The sequence below is a fragment of the Ictidomys tridecemlineatus genome, unplaced genomic scaffold (genome assembly GCF_052094955.1).
Source record: "Ictidomys tridecemlineatus isolate mIctTri1 unplaced genomic scaffold, mIctTri1.hap1 Scaffold_103, whole genome shotgun sequence".
In the NCBI taxonomy this organism is placed as follows: domain Eukaryota; kingdom Metazoa; phylum Chordata; class Mammalia; order Rodentia; family Sciuridae; genus Ictidomys; species Ictidomys tridecemlineatus.
Window position 1 is genome coordinate 822,488 of NW_027520990.1, and position 22,267 is coordinate 844,754.

The window sequence follows — 22,267 nt, forward strand, 5'->3', positions numbered from 1 at the left end:
TAATGAGAGAAAGGATAGATAATAACCAGGATTTTAAAACAGTTGGAAATGTTGATTCCAAATAAAATGGCCAGTTTTTCAATTTGCATTTTTTACTGTCTTTTCTCCCCCCACCAGCTACAAGAAAACCAGGATGAATTCGAAAATATGATGAACTCTATTTTTAAGGGCATATTTCTTCATAGATACCGGTAAGGGATTTTTAAAGTCATTTAGAAAGTCTTTACCTTAGATAATTATTGCTTATTTGTAACAGACTAACTGTAAAGCCATAATACTCTACTAATTATTACTTTTGTTTTCTGGAAAACAACTGTGGCTATAAATGCTATGTAAATGACATGTGGAGAATATGCACTTATTACTGCCACATTCTTCCAAACTCAGACTGTCTACTGTTGGAGGCAGCCTATGGACTTGGCATTTGTACTGATATAATATTTATGTAATTATTAAATTAATGTAGCCTTAATAAGATATGTTTTTCACATTTGAAAAAAATTAAATGCTTTACTTCTTGATCTGTGTTACTTACTGTCTTGTTTAATAATCAAATTAATGACTAATCTTTTTTGAACATGTCTGTTAAGAAGAAAGAGGACAAGAATAAGAAAGGAATTGTTAGCGAAATATTTTTTTGTCATACTACATTACGAATGAGTTTAGTTTGTCTTTCTGTGAAGTCATAAAACTTTGAAAATACTACATTATAAAAGCATATTTGACATAAAATTAATAGATTGTATGTGTACCTATATTTCTGTTACTTAAATGCAGTATATGTATAGGTAGATACACTCCAATGGAAGCACTGTTTTCAGACAGATTTGAAACTGTAGTTGATAAATTCATATAAAGCAGTAGTTTAACATAAGAAATTTTGTGTGTAGGTGTGTGTTTATATATAACTTTGAGATTTTAGCAGAATTTAAACATTTTAACTCAAAAGTATATAAATATCTTTTGAAACAGGACCAAGGCCTTAGTTTTAGTATGGATTCTCTGGTTAGATCTTTATATCTCTTTTTTGCATAAACCTTGTATATAACCCAATACTGACCCATTTATTTGAAACAACAACAAAAAGAGCTTACATGTATGTGGCATGCGGTCATGTAGTCTTTTGTTCTTTGTGAATGTATAATTGAGGTAAAACTGCACATTTAATTGTATAATTGAATGGGTTTTGACATATTATGTACCTGAAAAGCCACAAGATAAATAATAAGTCCATCAACCTTTGAAGATTTTTCTTGGCACTTTGTAGTTCCTCCCTACCTACTTTCTCAGCACTTTACCCTTGCATCATCCTGTTCTGCTATTTGATTCATGGTTCTCTTTTAGACTTTTGCAGCAATAGAATTATACAATATATACTTCTCATTAGTCTTGTTTTTTTGTCTAAAAAAATTAGTCTTTCACCATTAAATGTATTGTTTACTGTAAGGTTTTCATAGATGCCATCTATTAGACTGAGGAAGTTTGTTTGTTTCTGTTCTTCAGAAAGTTTCAATTCAGAATGTACATTGGATTTTGTGAATTGCTTTTCTGCATCTAGAGATCATTGTGTAATTTTCTTTTTGAATATTGTTAATGTGATGAGCTGAGCTGTTTGACTTTCATATGTTTACATTTATTCATGGGTCAAAACCCACAGTCTTGTTGTAGTTTTTTTCTTTTTATTTTTAATGCTATATTTTTAAATATTATTGAATGTGGTTTGCTAGAATTTGTCCAAGAAGTTTTGCATCTTCAAAATATATTAATCTCTTTTTATTTTAATGGATGTATCTGACTACTTTAGGTATAAAGATAACAACACTGAAATTGTAGATTCATTTGCATTTGAGTAAGATTTTTTTTAAATGAAGTAACTTTTTTTTCTATAGCTTTATTTTATTCATTTATTTTTTATGTGATGCTAAGGATTGAACCCAGGGCCTCACATGTGCTAGGCAAATACTCTACCACTGAGCCACAGTCACAGCCCTTGAGTAAGATTTTTAAATTAGGTAATATAGTATTTCTACTTTGTTCTTCCTTTTCAAAGTTGTTTTGAGTATTATAGGTCCTTTGCAGAATACAAATTTTGGGATAAACTTGTCCTATTTTACACTAAAGCTTCTGAAGTTTTCATATGAATTGTAATGAATCAATTCTTTTCTAATTGTTTTCATATTTTATCTTGTAACTGCGATTTTATTATTTTGTGTTAGATTGTTCCCTGCTATTACACAAAAATACAGTTTTTAAAATTTGTACAAAGTAATTTTATCCTAGCAGTTTTGGTCAGGGTGTGGTGAGTTTTGTTTTATTCTGTTTTTTTTTTTTTTTTAGGTTGTTTAGAACTTTTCTACATGTGAGATACGGTCATTTTTGAATAAAGAGAGTTTTACTTTTTGCTTCTGTTATCTCTTCATTCTTTTCTTTAAAAGTATCTTTACTTCTAATTGATGCATTGTAATTATACAAACTCATGGAGTATAATCTGACACTTAATACATGTGCACAAATGTAGATAATGTCAGGGTAATTAGCTTATCTGTCACTTAAGGCATTTATTATTTCTTTGTGGTAGGAATATTTGAAATTTTCTCTACTACCTATTTTGAAATATTTTCAGTTAATTGTTGTGAACTATAGTTAGGCTGTTGTGCTGTAAAACATTAGGAGTTATTTTTCCTATCCAGCTGTACCCTTCTACCTGTTAATAATTCACTCTCTGTCTTCTTTTCCCCATGTCCTACTCAGGCTCTGGTAACCACCATTCTCTTCTCCACTTCTTTGAGATCCAACTTTTGTTCTATATATGTCGAAGAACATATTCTTTCTGAGCCTGACTTGCTTCACTTAATATAATGTCTTCTACTTCATCTCTCGTCTCACAATGGACAAGCTTTCATCCTTTTGATGACTGAATAATATTTCATTGTATCTACATATCACATTTTCATTATCTATTATTTTGTCAGTAGGTGCCTAGGTTGATCCTTTATTGGCCATTTTTTTACTGTCTTTGTGAAAAAGTCTGTGTCTTTCAGTCTTTTGAAAACTGGATTGTTTTTGTCTTGAGTTTTTGATTAACTGGTATATTCTAAATATTAGTCCCTTGTCAGATACATGGCTTGCAGATATTTTCTCTGTTCTGTCAGTTATGTCTTCATTATTTTGATGGGTTTCAGTATCATGAAGAAGTTTTAGTTTATGACTTTTTTTAAATGAAGTAACTTTTTACTTCATTTACTTTTTACCAATTTATCACATATATTGTTTCCTGTGTTTGTGAATTGATAGCAAAAAAATATCTTTTCCCAGACCAATGTACTGAAATATTTCTCTATATTTTCATCTAGTAGTTTTATAGATAGGGGTCTTACATTTAATTTTTTTATCATTTTTTGTAGTTTTCTTTTATATGGTGAAAGATGGGGATCTAGTTTTCATCTTGTGGATATATATATATATATCCAGTTTTTCTGGAACAGTTCAAGGAAGAAACTTTCCATTCCTCAATGTACACTATGGATACCTTATCCAAAACTGTCCACTGTTATTTGTGGATTTATCTCTAGGAACTCAATTCTTTTGTACTCTATGTTAACACCATGTTGTTTTGGTTACTATATCTTTTGAAGTCAGGTATTATAGTACCTTCAGCTTTTTTTGCTCAGGACTGCTTTGGCTGTTTGGCACCTTTTGTGATTGCATAAAACTTTTAGTTATGTTCTGAGAAAACATATTTGCTTTGTTAGGAATAATATTGAATTTGTAGATTGATTTGAGTACTGTGGATATTTTAATAATAAAGATTTTTTTACTCCATGAACAGGAAGTGTCTTTCTATTTACTTTTGTCCTCTTCAATTTATTTCATCAGCATTTTGTTATGTTTGTTGTAGAGATTAGTCACTTGTTTAAACTTATTCCTAGGTATTTTATTTTTACTTCTTTTCACTTAAGTTTGTAGGTATTGCGAATGGGACTATTTTATTGATTAGTTTTTTAGCAATTTTGTTTTTGGCATGTTTAAATAAAAAAAGCTACTGATTTTTGCTAATTGTTATATCCTACAACCTTAATGAAATTTATCCTTTTTAACAGTTCAGAAGAATCTTCAGTTTTTTCTATATATCAAATCATGTCCTCTATAAACAAAAATAATTTAATTTCTTCTTTTCCTATTTGGGTGCCCTTTATTTCTTTCTCTTGCTTTATTCCTCTGCCTAAGATTTCCAATATTGTGTTGAATGAGAACAGTGACAATAGACATCATTATCTTTTCCTTCATCTTAGAGGTAATGATGTCAGCTTTTACCTATTCAGAGTATTGGTTACAATTTTGTCACATGTGGGCTTCATTATCTCAAAGTATCTTTATCTAATTTTTTGAGAGTTTTTATCACAAAGGGACATTGAATTTTATTGAATACAGTTTTTCTATTCACTGACATAATTAGATGATTTTGTCCTTTCTTCTATTAATGTATTACTGTGCTAAGTTTATTATTTTGAACCTCCCTGTATCCCCGGGATAAATTTAATTTGATCATGGCACAGGATCTTTTTAATGTACTTTTGTGTTTGATTTGCTAACATAGTTTTGAGAATTAATGCATATTTGTTCATCAGGGATATTGATCTGTAATGATCTGAGTCTTGGGGGGAGAGGAGGGGGGGCAGGGATCAGAGAGAGAACTCGCAGCAGTTGATCACAGAGCCACATCCCCAGCCCTATTTCGTATTTTATTTAGACACAGGGTCTCACTGAGTTGCTTAATGCCTCAGCCTCCTGGGCCACTCAGATTACAGATATACACCACCACGCCTGGCTATAGTCTGTTTTTGCTGTTGTTTGTTTTTGCCTCGTTTATTTATCAGAGTAATGCTATCTTAACAGAATAAGTTTTCAGGGGTTTCCTCCTTTTCATTTCTTTAAAGTATTTAGAGGAGAACCGGCATTATTCCTTCTTTAAATGTTTGGCAGAATTCAGGCATGAAGCCATCTCATCCTAGGCATTTCTTCTTTGGTAAATTTTTGTATTACTGGTTATTGATCACTTCTGATTTTTGTCGTTGTGATTCAACTTTGTTAGGTCATATGTATCCAGAAATTTATACTTTTCTTCTAGGTTTTTCAATTTATTCCTATATAGTTATACATCATAATCCTTAATGATTCTTTGTATTTGTATTCCCTGATGTTATTTACTTGGGTGTTCTGTTTCTTTTTTGTTGTTGCTATTGTTGTTTAGTTAGTCTACATAGTAAAGATTAGTCAGTTTTGTTTATCTTTTAAAAAATCCCCTTTTTATTAATCTTTTGTATTTTTTAAGGCTCTCTTTTATTTATTTTTGCTCAATCTTTGTTATTTTTTTTTCTTCTACTAACTTGGGGTTTGGTTAATTCTTTTCTAGTTCTTTAATTTACATCCTTAATTTGTTTTTTTGAAATCTTATTTTTCTAATGTAAGTACTTGCTACTATAAAAATTACCTATTTTTTCTGCTTTTACCATATTGCCATAAGTTTTAGAACATTATTTTTATATGTTTGCAAGAAATTTTTAAATTTCCCTATTGGTTAATGAAGAGAATATTTTCTAATATGCATGTATTTCTATAGTCAGTGTCTAAAATTCTTACTGTTTTTCTAGTTATATTCCATTGTTTTCAGAGGAAGATACATGCTTTGGCTTCATTTTTTTCAAATTTGCTGAGACTTATTTTGTGACCTAACATGCCTGTCCTGTGCTTATCCTTCAGAATTGCATTATTCAATCTCCATGTATTTATATAGTTTCTGTAGTTTTCTTGGCCAATGAATTTATTTTGTTATGATCTGATATTATGCAAAGAATTATTTCAGTTTTTGAAAAATGTTTTCAAAGACTTGTTTTGTGTCCTAAAATAGGGTTTACCTTGGAGAACATTTCATGAGCATCTGAAAAGAAAGCATATTTAGCTGTTGTTGGATGAAATATTCTGTAGATGTCCCTAACTCCATTTGGTCTATAGTAGGTTTTATTTGTGTAGTGTCTTTGTTGATTTTATAGTTGGATGATGTATCTATTGGAGAATTATATTGAAGTTATCATGATTGTTGTATTGGAATTTATCTGAGTCTTACTGTCAAATATTGTTTATTTTGTCTCATTCAGTGCATAGGTATTTGGGGGATAATATTTTCAATCTTTATTTTTTCTTGTTGGACTTTTTTCTCTACCAGTGATCTTTTTAGCCACTTTTTTTTTGGATTAAAATTTGCTTCTTTCTGATGTAAGAGTTACCACCCCTGCTTCTTTCAGGCTCCATCTGCATTAAATATAATTTTCCATCTTTTCATTTTCAGTCTGTGGATGACTAATATACTCTTCTAATGAGATTTATTCCTTTCCGAGATCTCCTTATTAAAACTTCTATCATCTTCTGTGTGTAGAATTTTCTATTTTTCTATAGTATTTGCTTAGTGGTCATGATTTCCTTTTGTTTATGCTTATCACATAAATTTTTTATTTCTTCTTAGAGTCTGTCACATAATTACTGGAAATAGCAATCTAGGTTTATAATTACATTCTTTCAGGGCTTGAAACAATTTGTTACAAGCCTTCCTGGCCTTTAGAGTTTTTGCGGAGAGATTTGCTGTCATTGTGACTGGTTTTCCTTTATACATGACCTTGGCATTTCTGTCTTGTAGCTTTTAAAAATTCTTTACTTGGTCTGTATTTTTGGTATATCAGTGTCATATATCTCTCTTGTTCTATGAGCCTTGTTAGGTCTTTTAATGTCCCATATTTCTTAGATACTCTGCTCATGTAAAGTATTCTCATTAATATTTTCTCTTCAAGGCCTAAAACTTTGTTTTCTACATCACCTAATCTATTAGTAAGACTTTCAAATGACTTTTTTATTTGATTGAGGTTTTTATTTCCAAGATTTCTGTTTGGTGCTTTTTATAAATCTGTATCTTTAAATTGAAATGCTCTTTTATAGCCTACCTTTCTTCCTTTAGTTTATTTGATAGATGTTCTTTTACTTCAGTTATCATTTTAACCAATTTTTGAATTTTTAAAAACTATTTTTAGTTGTTGATGGACAATACCTTTATTTTATTTGCTTATTTTTATGCAGTGCTCAGAATCAAATCCAGTGCCTGACACTTGCTGGAGGAGCGCTCTACCACTGAGCTACAACCCCTGTCCAAAAACTTGTTGAATTCTTCATCTGACATTTTCTTGACTTCAGTGTCTATGAAATCAGTTATTGGAGAGGTGTGAATTTTGAAAACTATCTTATTACCTTGTTTCCTCACATTTTTTGTATTTCTGGGTTGATATTTTCACATCTGCTAGGATGATTATCTCTTCCAGTGTTATGTAAGGAACTTTTTAGTGAGCTGTTTCTCTTAATTGTGTGCCCTGAGTTGGGAATATGTCTATGTCAAAACTCACACCCAACATTGTTTTTATATTCAGTCCCTCACCCTGTTTTGAGAGGAGATACAATCAGCTGTGATCAATTCAGAACAAAGCCATATACTAATAAACCTTCAAAAAATATTCTGAACATGTTCTTCTCAATCTCTTTTATCTAAAAGTGGAAATGTGGAGTAATTCTCTAGCATAAGTTAAGAAATTAGGTATTAAAGAAAGTACATTGCTATTAAACTGTGGGGTCATGATGAGGAAAGAGGGAAAGGAAATGGCAGTTGAGAGACAGGAGTAGAAAACACAAAAAGAAAAAGAGGGAGAGAATATAAAGTGAACGAGGAGAAAGAGGAATGAGTAAATTCATTTAATTCATTAAATATATATATATTTATATATATAATTGTGTTAATGAATACAATATTAAATAATAGGGAGAAACCTAGCAAATCAATATAAAAATAATATCTGTGAAATAAAAAACTATTTTTAAATTATTTCTTACTAAACTAATTGAGATGGAGAGATTTCTTATTGGGCCTTCTGGATTTGAATTTCATTGGGTTTTGGCAGGCTTAGTAAATGCCCTCACCTCCTAGTTTGCCTGTAAGTTTCTCTGGATGTGGAGGTAATAACCTCTCTAGCCCACCTCAGATGCTGTTTGGTATGCTGTTGTTTGGTATGCTGGGTGTGCCTATGGCTTTCTGGAGGGTGAGAGAAAGAACCCCTAATTGTCTGTAGTTTAGCATCCAGTCTCTTCCTGGTTGGGACTGCAGTTTTATGTGCCGGCCTATAAAACTTCGAGTCATTGGCCCTTATATAAAGAGTTTGTCGTATTTAGATGCAATGCTATCTTAAATCAAAATGACGTGTTATATCTGAATTTACAAGAGAATGCATATTATATCCCAAGAAGATAATTAGCTCTTTTTCTTACTGGAATAAAAAAATTTCTTGTCTCTTTTAATATATAAAAACTAAATACCTTTATTATTTTTTTCCTTGTACCAGGAATGGAACCTCTGAGCCACATCTCTATTCCCTTTTTTAATTTTTTTTGAGACAGGTTATCACTAAGTTGCAGAGGCTTGATTTAAATTTGCGATCCTCTGGGGCTTGGGTTGTGGCTCAGCGGTAGACTGCTCGCCTAGCACGTGCGAGGCACTGGGTTCGATCCTCAGCACCACATAAAAATAAATAAATAAGGGCTGGTGGTATAGCTCAGTTGGTAGAGTGCTTGTCTAGCATGCATAAGGCCCTGGGTTCAATCCCCAGCACCACACCAAAAATAAATGAATGAATGAATGAATGAAGGAAGGAATTTTTTTTAAAAAAAAAAATTGTGATCCTCCTGCCTCAGCCTCACAGGTTGCTGGGAATAAAAGTGTGCATCACTGCCCCTGGCTAAAAACTAAGTAACATTCATGTTTTGAATTTTCCAGGGTTTTATCACAGTAGAGTGTTTTAAAAGAGTTAAATAGATTTGTTGAAATCTAGAATACTTGGTCTAAAAATGTATTTCTACTTCTAATCTCTTAGAAAGGGTCTGACTTTGACATGAATCCTATATCATCAAGTCCTGAATAAGTAATCCTCAAAATAACCAAGGGTACGAAGAAAAAACTATGGAAATTTTTATTAAACAAACAAACAACAACAACAACAAAAAAACCCCTGACATTCTATAGCTCAAACTGCCAGGTATTCATAAACATGAAGATCCACCCCTATTCCTCCACCCCACCCCCCAATACTGGATATTGTTTACCTAGGGCAATACCCATGGTAGGCAGTTGCTCTACTACTAACTTATCCTCTTTTTTTTTTTTTACTTTGAGATAGGCTCTCTTTAAGACATCCAGTCTAACCTTGAATTTGAGATCCTCCTGCCTTAGCCTCTCAAGTAGCTGGGATTGTGAGCATGCACCACTGTGCCAAGCAGCAGCATAGAAATTTTATAACAATTTAAATCATTGTGTTAGCGTAATAGCTATCAGAAGCCTTTTTTATATATACCTTTATTTATTTTTATGTGGTGCTGAGGATCAAACCCATTACCTCACACATGCTAGGCAAGTGCTCTACCAATGAGCTACAACCCCAGCCCAGAAGCCATTTTATTTTTTAAAATGCAATTATAAGGGGCTGGGGATGTGGCGCAAGCGGTAGCATGCTCGCCTGGTGTGCGTGCAGCCCGGGTTCCATCCTCAGCACCACATACAAACAAAGATGTTGTGTCCACCAAAAACTAAAAAAATACATATTGAAATTCTCTCTCTCTCTCCCTCTCTCTCTCTCTCTCCCTCTCTCCCTCTCTCCCTCTCTCCCTCTCTCCCTCTCTCCCTCTCTCCCTCTCTCTCTCTCTCTTTAAAAAAATGCAATTATAGGGGCTGGGGTTGTTGCTCAGTGGTAAAAAGCTCATCTAGCACATGCGGGGCCCTGGGTTTCATCCTCAGCAGCACATAAAAATAAACGAGTGGAATAAAGGTATTGTATTTACAACTAAAAAAATAAATATTTAAAATAAAATTCAATTATATTCTTAGATATTTATTTATTTATTTATTTATTTATACTGGGATTGAACCTAGGGGCACTTCACCATTAAACTATATCCCTAGCCCTTTCTAATTATTTATTTATTTGTTTTAATTATATACACACACACATTAGTTGTAGATGGACACATTACCTTTATTTTATATGTTTATTTTTATGTGGTGCTAGGGAACGAACCCAGTGCTTTATGCATGCTAGGCAAGCTCTCTACCACTGAGCCACAACTCTGGTCCCATCTAATTTTTTTTATCTTGAGACAATATCTCACGAAGTTGCCTAGGCTGTCCTGGAACTAGTGATCCTCATGCTTTAGACTCCGCAGTAGCTGGGATTACAATCATGCACCTCCCATGCCTATCTTTTTTTAATTGATGATAAAAAGAGATTCTTACCTCTCCCTGTCCCCAGATCATCATTTGAAGGGAAATCTAATTAGCATGTAGTGAGTTTTTTTCCCGAATATATATCTTCTGTAAGTATTTTAACACCCTTTTCTTTGCAGTAATAAATCCCAAGCTAGACTCTGTTTGTTTTGTTTTGTGTTTACTCCCTATATGAAATTGGAACCTTTGCATCTAAGTCCACCTCAAGTTAATCCAACTAGATTTTACTTCACTACGAGAATGTAGAACTATACAGTGCACACTCATCATACATACACACACTCCTATATTCACCAAGACAGTCTCTTTTGTAGGATTGGATTAAAGTTTTGCACTTTTATTCCCCACCACTACCATCCCAGTTCTTTCCCCTATTCCCGCAGTAGAGTATTCTTCTGAATTTATGTGACGGTTATCAGTTTTAAAAGAACTTAATGTATGACCACAAAGTCTTGGGAAACCAAATTTTTGGTGTTTCTTACCATCAGTTTTTGTTTTGTTTTGTTTTTGTTTTTGTACCTGGAAGTGAACTCAGGGTCACTCAGCCACTGAGCCACATCCTCAGCCCTTTTTTGTATTTAGAGACAAAATACAATAGCAGTAGTGAGTTTCACCTCACTGTTGCTGAGGCTGGCTTTGAACTCACAATCCTGCTGCATCAGCCTCCCTAGCTGCTGGGATTACAGGTGTGCACCGTCGCACCTGGCCTCTAACCATCAGTTAAAAAATTATTAAACTGCTTTTATAGAAATCCATTGTCTAGGTGAAGGAGGGGAGGTTGATTTCCCTTGTACATTGTTGATAAAAACATATGAATATTCAGTGAAATTATTTCTTAAATCTCTATCAGCCTCAATTATTTTATTTTTTAAAGATTGCAAGTATTAAGTAATCCCCTCTACATTTTTCTTTTATCATTCCCACTCTAATCTCTTTGCGTCTGTTTTTCTGAGAATGAGTCATTGTCTTCCTGTTTCGTTCATCTGATTGAAACTGCACCCTCTTGAACCTGTAGCCTCTGTCCTCAGATTCATCTTATGCCTCTTCCAAATGAGCTGATGAAACCTTTGTCTTGATTTTAGAACTTTGGAGGTTATAACCTCATCTGTTCTCCTGAATAAAACAAACTTTTTAAAATTGTAAGTTTTATGCTGTAAGTTGGTCAACAGAAAGAAAATCTCTAACAACTAAAGTAGTTGTTTCTGTAGGTTCTCTACCTAGCCATTTTATTTCTGCCCTTCATGGTGATGCAGAATGTGCCTAATTTGCCTAATGTTGAAATTGCATTAATAATTTATGTATTTTAGACTTAAATATCTTAAAATCTTTGAGGATTTATGCTCATAATTCTAATTGCCTTGCTCTTATAGTTTATCTGTATTGTTCTATACTACTTTTGCTTTTACCATGCTTGTTACTCCATTTTTGGTTACTACATATGAGTCAGGATAATTTAAAAAGAAAGGGGTATTTTGACTCACAGTTTAAGAAGCCTAAGAGCATGACCTTGGCATCTGCATGGCTTCTGGTAAGGGCTTCACAGCAGTTGGTTTGTAAAGAAGAGGAAAAGCAAGTAGAATTCCCACAATAGCTAACCCATTTCTGCCAGAGAAACATTCATCCACTTATAAAGGCAGACCTTCTCACCACCTTTCAAACTCTCACATTAGAGATCAAGCTTCCGCCTGAGTTTTCAGCAGGAAAAAACTATGCCCAAACCATAGCACCTGTGTGTACATTTATTTTTATACCTCTTAGTATATGCTAATCCCCATATCAGAATCTTTGTAGTGTTTAACAATCTATATTTCTTTAACCCACCTCATTTCTTCTCTTTCTTTTGACTCATCCTGAATCCTGTATCTCATAAAGTTGCCAAAACTGTCCCTCTCAAGGGAATCTTCTCTCTACCCCTGTACTCCTGCCACATACTAATACATACCTTTTTGGACAGTCCACTTGAATTTAGTTCTTCTTAACTCTTTCACAGTATTTCCATTTAAATATTCTCCTGGGAGCATAAATTATTGTCCCTTAAAGATATAACTCATTACAAACCCACATTTGCTGTTATTTATGCAATATTGTTATACCACTTGATGTTTCTTACAGAAGTATTTTGCACAAATGTTAAAAAAGAATCTCTTTGAATAAAGAATCTGTGTTAATACCCAATTCTCTCCTCTAACAAATCATTTTATCCTTGATGCTTTTATTTTCTTATTTATGTAGTTATTAAAACATATTTATTGAGCAGTTAATAAGCATTAGATGCTGTGTTAAACAGCATTTATATTTGAATAAAATTTTCTTGTAATGGGAAAACAATAAAACATTAAGTGTACTATAATAGAAATAACTGAAGAGCATAGTAGAGCACTTAGCAAAAAAGCAATTGAGAATTTTCATTCCAGCAACAGGTTGTTTTCCAGTTTTCTGAAGTGCTTTCATGAATACCACCTTACCTTATTTAATTTTTAAGGTCCTGTGGTATAGGCAGGACACATTATAGGTGAAGAAACGAGACTTGGGAGGAGAGATGGTTGCTTGGGAATTTTGCTGGACAGGTGAAAATGAAACTCAATTCATGTCCTCACTATATCTATATCCATAGGTAATGGTATCAAAAGAATTTTTGAGCAGCTAATATGCACTAGGTGCTGTATTAAACAGCATTCATATTTGAAGATTTTATTTTATTTTTTAATCTGTGGGGTTTTTGGAGAGGATATTGGAGAATGAACACAGGAGTGCTTTATCACTGAACTATAATCCCTTACCCTTTTTATTTTTGGAGACAAGGTCTCGTTAAGTTTTTTAGGTCCTTGCTAAATTGCTGAGGCTGGCCTTGAACCTGTGGTCCTCCTGCCCAGCCTCCCAGGTCACTGGGATTACTGACATGCACCACATGCCCAGCTTATAATTTTTACTGTGTGAACTTGGATGTATTAATTTCATTTTTCTTGGCATTGATGTCAAGTCTATGGTTAGGGAAAAGTCAGTCATGCTATCTTACATCTGAGGTTGTGACTGTACATTGAGACAACTATCTTCAGCCTTTTGCTCATCCATTGTTGATCTTTTCTCATTATATATGTTATATAATACTTTCATCATTGACTTTCCACTTATCTTCCCTCCCGGAAGACCATATCCTTTGAGCCAGTTCTGTAAATCCCCAATTGTTACGCTTGAACCTTGATACTCTTTACAATACTGTGCTCTGTCCCAGTTCATTTTTTGTTGCTATAACCATACTCGATTCTGGGTAGTTTATTTTTAAAAGTGGGTTTATTTAGCACATATATGGGGGGCTCAAAGTCCAAGATCAAGCAGCACCATCTAGTCAGCCCCTGGTGAGGACCTTCTTGTTACACCATGGCAAATGATTGCATAGTAGAAGTGGGTGTGAGAGAGTTTGCAAGGTAAAAGAAAAAGGACAGGGAGGAGCCAGGCTCTCTATTACAACCCAGCCTCTTAGGAACTAATCCACTCCTACCAGATCAGCATTAGTGCTTTCACAAGGGTGGACCCTATTCACTTAACCTCCCACTAGTCTCCACTTCTTACCTGTTTTACCACCTTTTAATACCATTACGTGGGGAACTGCGGACCAAACTCCTAGCAAATGAAGTGTTAGGAAAGAAACTATATCCAAACTATAGTATGTTCCTCTTGCATTGAATGATTAGGTGATACTGCCTTATCTGCTATTTTGTGATCTTATCTATGAAGAAATTTAACCTTAACCTAAGTGGAAATTTCTGTAGATCATGATGAGGGCTGCTAGCATTGTCCTTAAGATACCTGCCAAAATTTAAACTTCCACAGTCTTTCAATAAAGGGATGGATAGGGAGGAATCATGCCTTCTCTACCAAGGGGTATGAGTCATTTTTAGGCTCACAAATTCAGAAGAAACTAGGAATTAAAGGTCCTCACCTACATCTACCCAGATATTTTTTAGACCCCACTTTTTTCCTATCGTAGTTCTGATTTTGTCATAGGAAAATTGATTAAATTTCCAAAAAAAAAAATGGCAGCACTGTCCTTGAACTGGAAATTTAATGGCCTGATCTTATTATTTTTTTCTCTTTAGGACCATAGTACAATATAGCAGCAAATACTTAGTTCCACAGTTCTTATAGTTAACTGTTATTCACCCTGCTTCCTCAAATGTCAGAATGGTGTACAAGTTAATAGTGCACATTCTTTTTCACCCACAGGTAAAAACCCTAGCAAAATACAATACTGTTCTATGTCAGGAATTGTCAGTACTTATCACCATTGGATTCTTCCTCATAACAATCCAGTCTTCAAGTAATCCAACCTCAGAATCTCATCAAAAAAGTTAGGTCACATTCCCTAGAAGCCAAACCTGAGGAATTATTGTGCTAACAGTATAGTTGTATGTCTTAACAATGGGGATATATTCTGAAAGATGTGTCACCTGGCCATTTTTTCAGTGAATAAACACAATAACTGCATGTGACTAATCACAAGATTTTGTAAAGCTGCTGTGAGCTAAACATAGTATATTATTTTATAATAAACTTTTTGCTTATAAGCAGATATATATACTAAAATAATGATAAAACATATAGCAGATGCATAAGCTAGTAAGTCATTTACTATTATTGTCAAATATTATATACTGTGCATAATTGTATATGCATAGTAGGTTTGTTTACACCAGCATCAACACAAACACATGAGTAATAAGTTGTGCCATGATGTTATGATGACTACAGTGTCCCTAGATACTAGGAATTTTTCAATTCCATTGTATCTTCTGGGATCACCTTTGTATATGTAGTCCGTGATTGAGCAAAACATTGTTTTGTAGCACATGATTAGGTTTGTACTCAGGAGTATCCTATTGGAAAATATGATAAAGCAGGAAACAGCCCAACAGGTGGTTTCAGAATAAGTCTAGACTCTGCACAATCTCACAACAAACTCTAGAGAATAAATTACATCTCAAAGTTTGTCCTGCCAGAGTTAAGACAGTTAGGCTGTTTTACCATTATGTCTTTCTACTCTGGTTATGGGCATTAGTCTGGGAAAGGTGAGAGTGGAGTGGAGTGAATAGGAGAGGAAAGGTGAAACATAATCTCTTAGGAATTTCTGTGCCAGGTGGGTCTTTTCAACCATGGTGGTTTCTTCAGAGAAAGGTGTGTATAGGAATCATTAGCAGTTGACAGAGGCTGAAGAATTAACAAGTAAAGGGAGTTTGGGTGGAGTGTTAATTGCACCTGGTATAAACACTTCAGATTTCTCCTACATGCTATAACTAACCTTAACAGATAATATCACTTCATTCACTGCTGTGCTATAAGTAGTTGAATTAGCTTGCAAGAGGGTGATTATACACACTTCTCCATGAATGAGTTCAATGATAGTTCATTGGTAGTTCAGTATCATCTATGGAAGGTATATTTATGTTATGGATCTTTGCATGCGTAACAAAGTGGGCCCTGTTCCCCAGAATGAGTTACTAAATCTTTTACCAGCATATCCCTGTACTTAGACGTGTGTGTGCGCACGCTCACGCATGTGCATGTGCTTTTGAGATTTTGTTTTGTTTTGTTTTGTTTTGTTTTGGTTTGGTTTTGGAGGGGCAACTGGCATTGAACTGAGAAGCACTCAACCACTGAGCCACTTCCCCAGCCCTAATTTGTATTTTATTTAGCAACAAGGTCTCATTGAGTTGCTTATTGCCTTGCTTTTGTATATGTAGTCCCTGATTGAGAGATGTGGGATGTGGCTCAGTGGTTGAGCGTTCAATCCCCCGTACCAATAATAATAATAATAATAATCCCTTGAATCCTTTGAGAGTGTTGACTAAATTTCTAGATGATGCCATACACATTCTGTTTACACTGTGCCAACAACCTTTACTCTTAATTAGTGACTTTATATTAAAGATATTCTTCTGGTAACTCGCACCTTTAGGACTTTACACTGTGTCATTTTCCCAGTGTTTTAAACATTCTGCTGTTTCTCTGTTTCCTTACTACTCTCCTTGGAATGTAAAAGGCATCCAGTAAATACTTGTTGCATGAATAAATGATAACTTTAATATGAAATTAAGTTTTGCCACAGGATTATTCTATAATTACATATAGAACAAATGAGCATTCCCTTCTCTAATTATGATCATAAGTTAAAAATTCTAAGTATCACCGAATAATATGAGAGATACTCATTATATGGTCAGAGTTGATAAATGTTTGACACAGTTATATTCACAAGAAACTAAGGGATTTTCAATGTATTTTTAAATGATTAAACTGAAATTATTTTATTCTTCATAAAGACTTCAGTATTTTTATTATAATCTTTTTGGCATGGAATTAACTGCTTCTTTTGTGTTTTTTTTTGTATCTCTGAAGCAAGGGGAAGTCAGACTGAAGTGTTTGAAAGCTCTACAGAGTCTATACCAATAGAGAATTATTTCCCAAACTGGAGCTATTCCCTAACCGATTCAAGGTAAGCATTAAGAACAGTGAGCTTATTATTTTCATAGTACCTACATTATTTCTCATTGTAACCTTGTACTTATAGCTAGTTTATCAAATGACATTACTGTAATAAGTGTTTAATTCCTGTTCTTTACTACATATTCTTTAAATAAACCTGCCTGAAATAAATGAGTATCTACTTTACCACAAATACACACAAGAGTTCTTGTTTCCTTAAAAATATCTTTCTTGTTTAAAATTATTTCTTTATATATCTTCTTTAATGAATATATTAATTTTGTAACTAAAGGTTTCCCTGTCACAGTGTTCTGGGAATGGCAGTTGATGAGAAAGATTTTAAATTACAAACATTCTAGCATCTCCTTTGTGAGAGTAGAACTATGAGAATATGATTTCAAGAATAAAGTTTTGCATTTAACCTATCATTAGTGTGGCACATATGCCTCAGAATACATAATCTTAAGTCTTTCTCAGCTTTTTTATATTTATGGTTTATTTTTTTAGGATCGCATTGTATCAATGACACTTGACAAAGAATATGATGTTGCTGTGGAAGCTATTCGATTGGTTACTCTAATACTTTAGTGAGTTTATTTTTTAATATTTTGATATTTTAATGCCCTTTTCTCTGCATTATTGATATCCTTTTGTATATAAAGCCCTTAAATATATTTATCACTTCAGGTTCTACTTTTAATACCTTAAGGTTTTGTTCCAAACAAAGTATTCTTTTTTTTTTGATTATGTGTGGATTTGTTTTGTTTTTGTTTTTCATTTTGACTGTTGTCTCTTTCCTCCATATTAAAGTTTTTTCATGCAATCTACAGAAAATCCAATGAAATATCTTCCTCTTTAAACAAAAACAGAGAAAGAAGTCTTCAAAAGAAAGGTCTCTCAAAAGGGATAGGTTTTTCAAATAGGCTTTTTGGAATGTATATAAAACCAAAAGATAGGAAATAAAGCAGGTAATTTGTTTTATTTACAAAATGATCAAAAATAGATTTTAAAATAACAATTTTAAGAAAGCTATTTAAGAAAAATAGCTTTTTCATTACAAGTTTGACTATAAAAGTAGAATCTGTAAGAGAATGTGATTTCTAGCAAAATTGTTACATATTCTTCTCTATATACTTTATAATGACACACCTGTCATGAACTAAATAGCTATACAGGGGTCTACTGATGCTTGAGTTCTTTATACCTTTTTGCCTTTATACCATGATTTTTATTATTTTGGCTTTATAATATATTTTAAAATCCAGCCTATTCTCTTGGTAGATTCTCTGGTCTATTTAAAATCCTTTTTTCTATGATAAGAATTTTTAAAATATACTTGTCAGTTGCTTCAAAATTTTGGTTAGTATTTTAAATATTAGAACTTCATGGAATTTAGGAGAAAATGGAAGTTTTTATTATATCATATCATTTATTCATGAAAAGATGCATTTCTTTGTTGAGATATCATTAGGTCTTATACATAGAGCTCAATTTTCCATGGTGATCTTCTGTGTTATTTAGTATATGTTAATTCTTAAAAACTTTGTAGTTTCATTGCTATATAATTGGTATTTAGTATTTTCTATTTCTTGTTTTGGTGGGTTTCTTATGTTTTGAGACAGGGTCTCACTAAGTTGCTTAGGGCCTCACTAATTGGTTGAGTTTGGCCTCAAACTTGCTATCCTCCTACCTCTGCCTCCTGAGTTGCTTGGATTATAGGCCACCATGCCTAGCTTCTACTTGGTTGTTGCTGAGGTATAGAAACCTTCAACTTTTATGTTAGTTTTGTAGGTATACTGGATTAGAACTCTCATTTCTTCTGATGTTTTGTTAATTCTGTTTACTTGTACTAAGTAAATTACATTATTTGCAAACAATTTCAGTTCCTAACCTTACAAGTTTTCATCTCTTGTCAAATTGCATAGCCAGTTCCTTTATTACTATTAACAGTGTCACTGATAGAAGACAGTTTTGTTCTTGTTCTGGGGAGGCAATTAAAGTTTTTAGTTTCTGTGATTTCTGTGGTATCTTTTCGTCCGTGATAAAATTTTCCCTTTGTATATGAGTTTCCTGAGATTTTCCTTTTATCCACTAATGAACCTGAGTTAAATTAATAAATTTGTCTAGTGGTAAGCACCCCTTACATTTCTAGAATAAATTCTATTTGAACATGATACAGTTCTGTTTTGTTTAAATACAGTATTATATACACATCTGTTATCATTAATAAATTTGACATTTTAGAATTAAATTTATTTTTTAAGCACATACATAAAAACAAAAATTTTATGGGGCTAAAGATATGACTCAATTATAACTCAATTATCTGCTCAATGGTAGAATGTTTGCCTAACATGTGAAAGGCCTTGGGTTTGATCCCCATCACCACAAAAAAGAGTATAAATAAATGTAAATAAAATTGTACATAGTAATGGGGTAGCATGATATTTTGGTACATGTGTAATGTTGAAATTAGGTTAAATATGTGGATCTCCTCAAACATTTATCATTTCTTTATTTTGAAAATCCTTTCCTCTTTTTGAAGTAAATACATACATTATCCTTATCTATAGTCATCCTGCTGTCCCATGTTAAACTTGAACATCTGTGTAACTAACTCAGTAGTCATTTATTGGGGTCTCTTAATCTCCCCATCCTCTCCTAAATACCATTCTGCCCTCAACTTCTACATCAGGGTTTTATTTTTTTTACATTCCACATATATGCCTGGCTTATTTCACCTAACTCTAGTTCTATCATCCTTTTTCATGGCTGAATTGTTTCCTTTTTGTATGTATATCACCTTTTCTTTCTCCATTTATTAGTTGATAGACACTTTGATTGCTTCCATTTCTTGGCTATTGTGAGTAGTGCTGCAGTGAACCTGAGTATAGACGTCCTCTTCCATGTAGGGATTTTATTTCCTTAGAATATATACTCAGTAGGGGGTAGATATATGATCTATATTTGTAGATCATATGGTAGTTCTGTTTTGAATTTTTTTTGTTGTACTGGACCAAATATCTCTATTTTATTTATTTATTTATTTTTATGTGGTGCTGAGGATTGAACCTAGTGCCCTACCAATGCCAAGCAAGCTCTCTACCATTGAGCTTTAAGGATTTTATTAATTTACATCCTACCAAGTGTGTTAAAGTTTCCCTTCTTTCAATCCTTATCAGAGAAATCCTTTGTCTTTTTGATAATAAGTATTCTAAGTGAGGAGAGGTGATGTCTCCTTATGTTTTGATTTGCATTTCCCTGATGGTTATTGATGCTAAGCATTTTCTTCTAAGCACTTGTTAGGTTCTTTCTCTAATCACAGATATTAGAAAACGTTAGAGCTCATGAAGTGCTTTTTCCTGACCTCTAGTTGCCATGGCCATGATGGTGCTCGTGGGTGTGTGTAAACAGAGATGATGGGTAAAAAAGGACAGCTAGTATGGGTTGAAAACCTATATGTAGGCACTGTGCCAGAGATTAACATGGGAATCGCCTGAGTTCAGAATCCAGTTCTGTCATATTAACTGGCAAGTGTGGACAAGTTACTGACATGAGGCTAACAGTAATACCTGCATGGTGAGAGTTAAATTCACAAAAAGTACTAGGATGGTGTGAGACATGAGGCTGTCTATTATTATTATAAGCAGAAGCTTCAAGTCTGTGTGTGAGTGGGGGGGTTGGATAGAGCGAGTGAGCGAGAGAGATATGAATGAAGTTTGGCAAGTAAGAATAAATTGGACGGTAAAATTTGAAAACTGTTGAGTAAGGATAATCAATAACATTATTTCATAAATAGAAATCCTTAATTTGAATTTAAGATTTCCCCCTAAATTTCTGTGGGTTAGAAACCTCCATCAACTAGAAAATTGAAATACAGTTGTATTTATATTTTTAAATACTTGGCTGGAAGAAAAACAAGCTGGATGGAACCCCCACATGATTAGTTTGGGGACTGATGAAGAAGATAATAGAGGAAAGACGTGTTTCAGGGCAACTTGGAGGCTGCTGAGGTGAAGGAATTGTTATGTTGTTGATGACTCCTGACAACTCAAAGGGTGGGTGAGCCCTTTTTGCAGAAGAGTAAGTCAAGGCTCATGGAGGGTGGGTGTTTTGTGCCTAGCTGCTAGGCATGCAGTGACGGAATCAGGATTTGAGCACAAATCAGTGTGACATCAAAGCCTACCTTTTTTTCACTTTACTATCCTGGGGTGTGGGATGCTATTAAGAGGATCTTTGCAGTAAGAAGTAAAGAAAGGAATTTTAAAAAATGAAGGTCTCACAGTGGAACTGACTCCTCAGGTGGACAGTCTTGAAATGTCAGTTAATCAAACCATCAAGGCACAATGTGCCCAGCCTTGTCTCTGGGACTCCTTTGGCACGAGTGTGGTAGGTCATGGCATCCTGCATGGCCAAACTCACATCCCTGGGAGGGGCGATTAGAAAATAAAAGACTCACACAGATTTTGAAGATAAAGCTGGGATCAGGTGGAGTGCTGCTCTCTGATGGAGAAGCAGATCTAAAGAGTTACACCAGCAATCTTTATTTATATATGTTTTATTATCAGGTTAAAGACTATGCAAGCATTATTCTTTGTACTCAGAAAAGTTATAGAACTAAAACATCTATGCAGCTTTTCCACAGTTGCAATGTGCAATGTTAGGAACTTTGGTAGCACTCAAGGAGGTCTATTGATTAAAGTTACTGTTAAGCAAGAAGTCTCAGGAGTAGCAGACCTGGAGAAACATTATGATTGTCTAGCATGAGAGTTCCTCTATACCTGAGAGTTATGTGCCTTAGATCAAGGTTGAAGCTCATAAGATTCCTTCATGGAACATCCTCAGGCAGGGCTTTACCATAGCAGCTAGGCATCCTATGTCCATGCACAGAAACTTTCCTAGGCACCAGACCCGCCACAACCATGAGGTCATGAGAGACCCCCGATCTCAGTCACTGTGCTCCCATTCTCATTAACCACTCTCCACAATAGGTTACTAACCACTACCAGATGGGCTAATTAGCTCTCAGAAACTGCAACTCACTTAGGCAACTACGAAGAGAAGATTCTGGAGACCTGATACCAATCCAATATGAGTAGATAGTTCTATTATCCATGGGAATGAAAATCATATTTTCTGAGTTAAATATTAGAATGCATGTTCTGATAAGCATGTTTGTACTCATCAGGGTAGTAAAGAAAAACATTTAGAACTGGTAGCTTTTGGTCAAGAAGTACCTGAATTGACCAAATCTAGGGTCTTAAGCAAGATGCATTCTTTTCCTCACAATTTCTAGGAATCAGGTTTGTAGGTACAGCTTAGCTGGGCCCTCTTCAAGAATGCATTCAAGGTGTGCACCAGGATTAGGTTCTCATATAAACTTGGCTAGAGAAGGATCTGCTTCCAAGCTCACATGATTGTGAT

General features: G+C 33.9%; 1 protein-coding gene and 1 non-coding gene across 2 annotated transcripts in view; both read left to right on the forward strand.

The window, feature by feature from the left end:
• The window catches only part of LOC144364733 (cohesin subunit SA-1-like), a 59,950-nt gene extending 42,407 nt beyond the window's left edge, over positions 1-17,543 (forward strand). The window contains exons 3-5 of the mRNA XM_078035808.1: positions 118-191; positions 16,757-16,853; positions 17,351-17,543. Of these exons, the coding sequence (XP_077891934.1) occupies positions 118-191; positions 16,757-16,775 (93 nt within the window). The 3' untranslated portion in view covers positions 16,776-16,853; positions 17,351-17,543. The remainder of the gene's footprint in view (positions 1-117; positions 192-16,756; positions 16,854-17,350) is intronic.
• Positions 8,632-8,706, forward strand: Trnaa-agc (transfer RNA alanine (anticodon AGC)). The gene has a single exon. It is a non-coding gene; the product is annotated as a tRNA-Ala (tRNA).
• Positions 17,544-22,267: the final 4,724 nt, after the last annotated feature.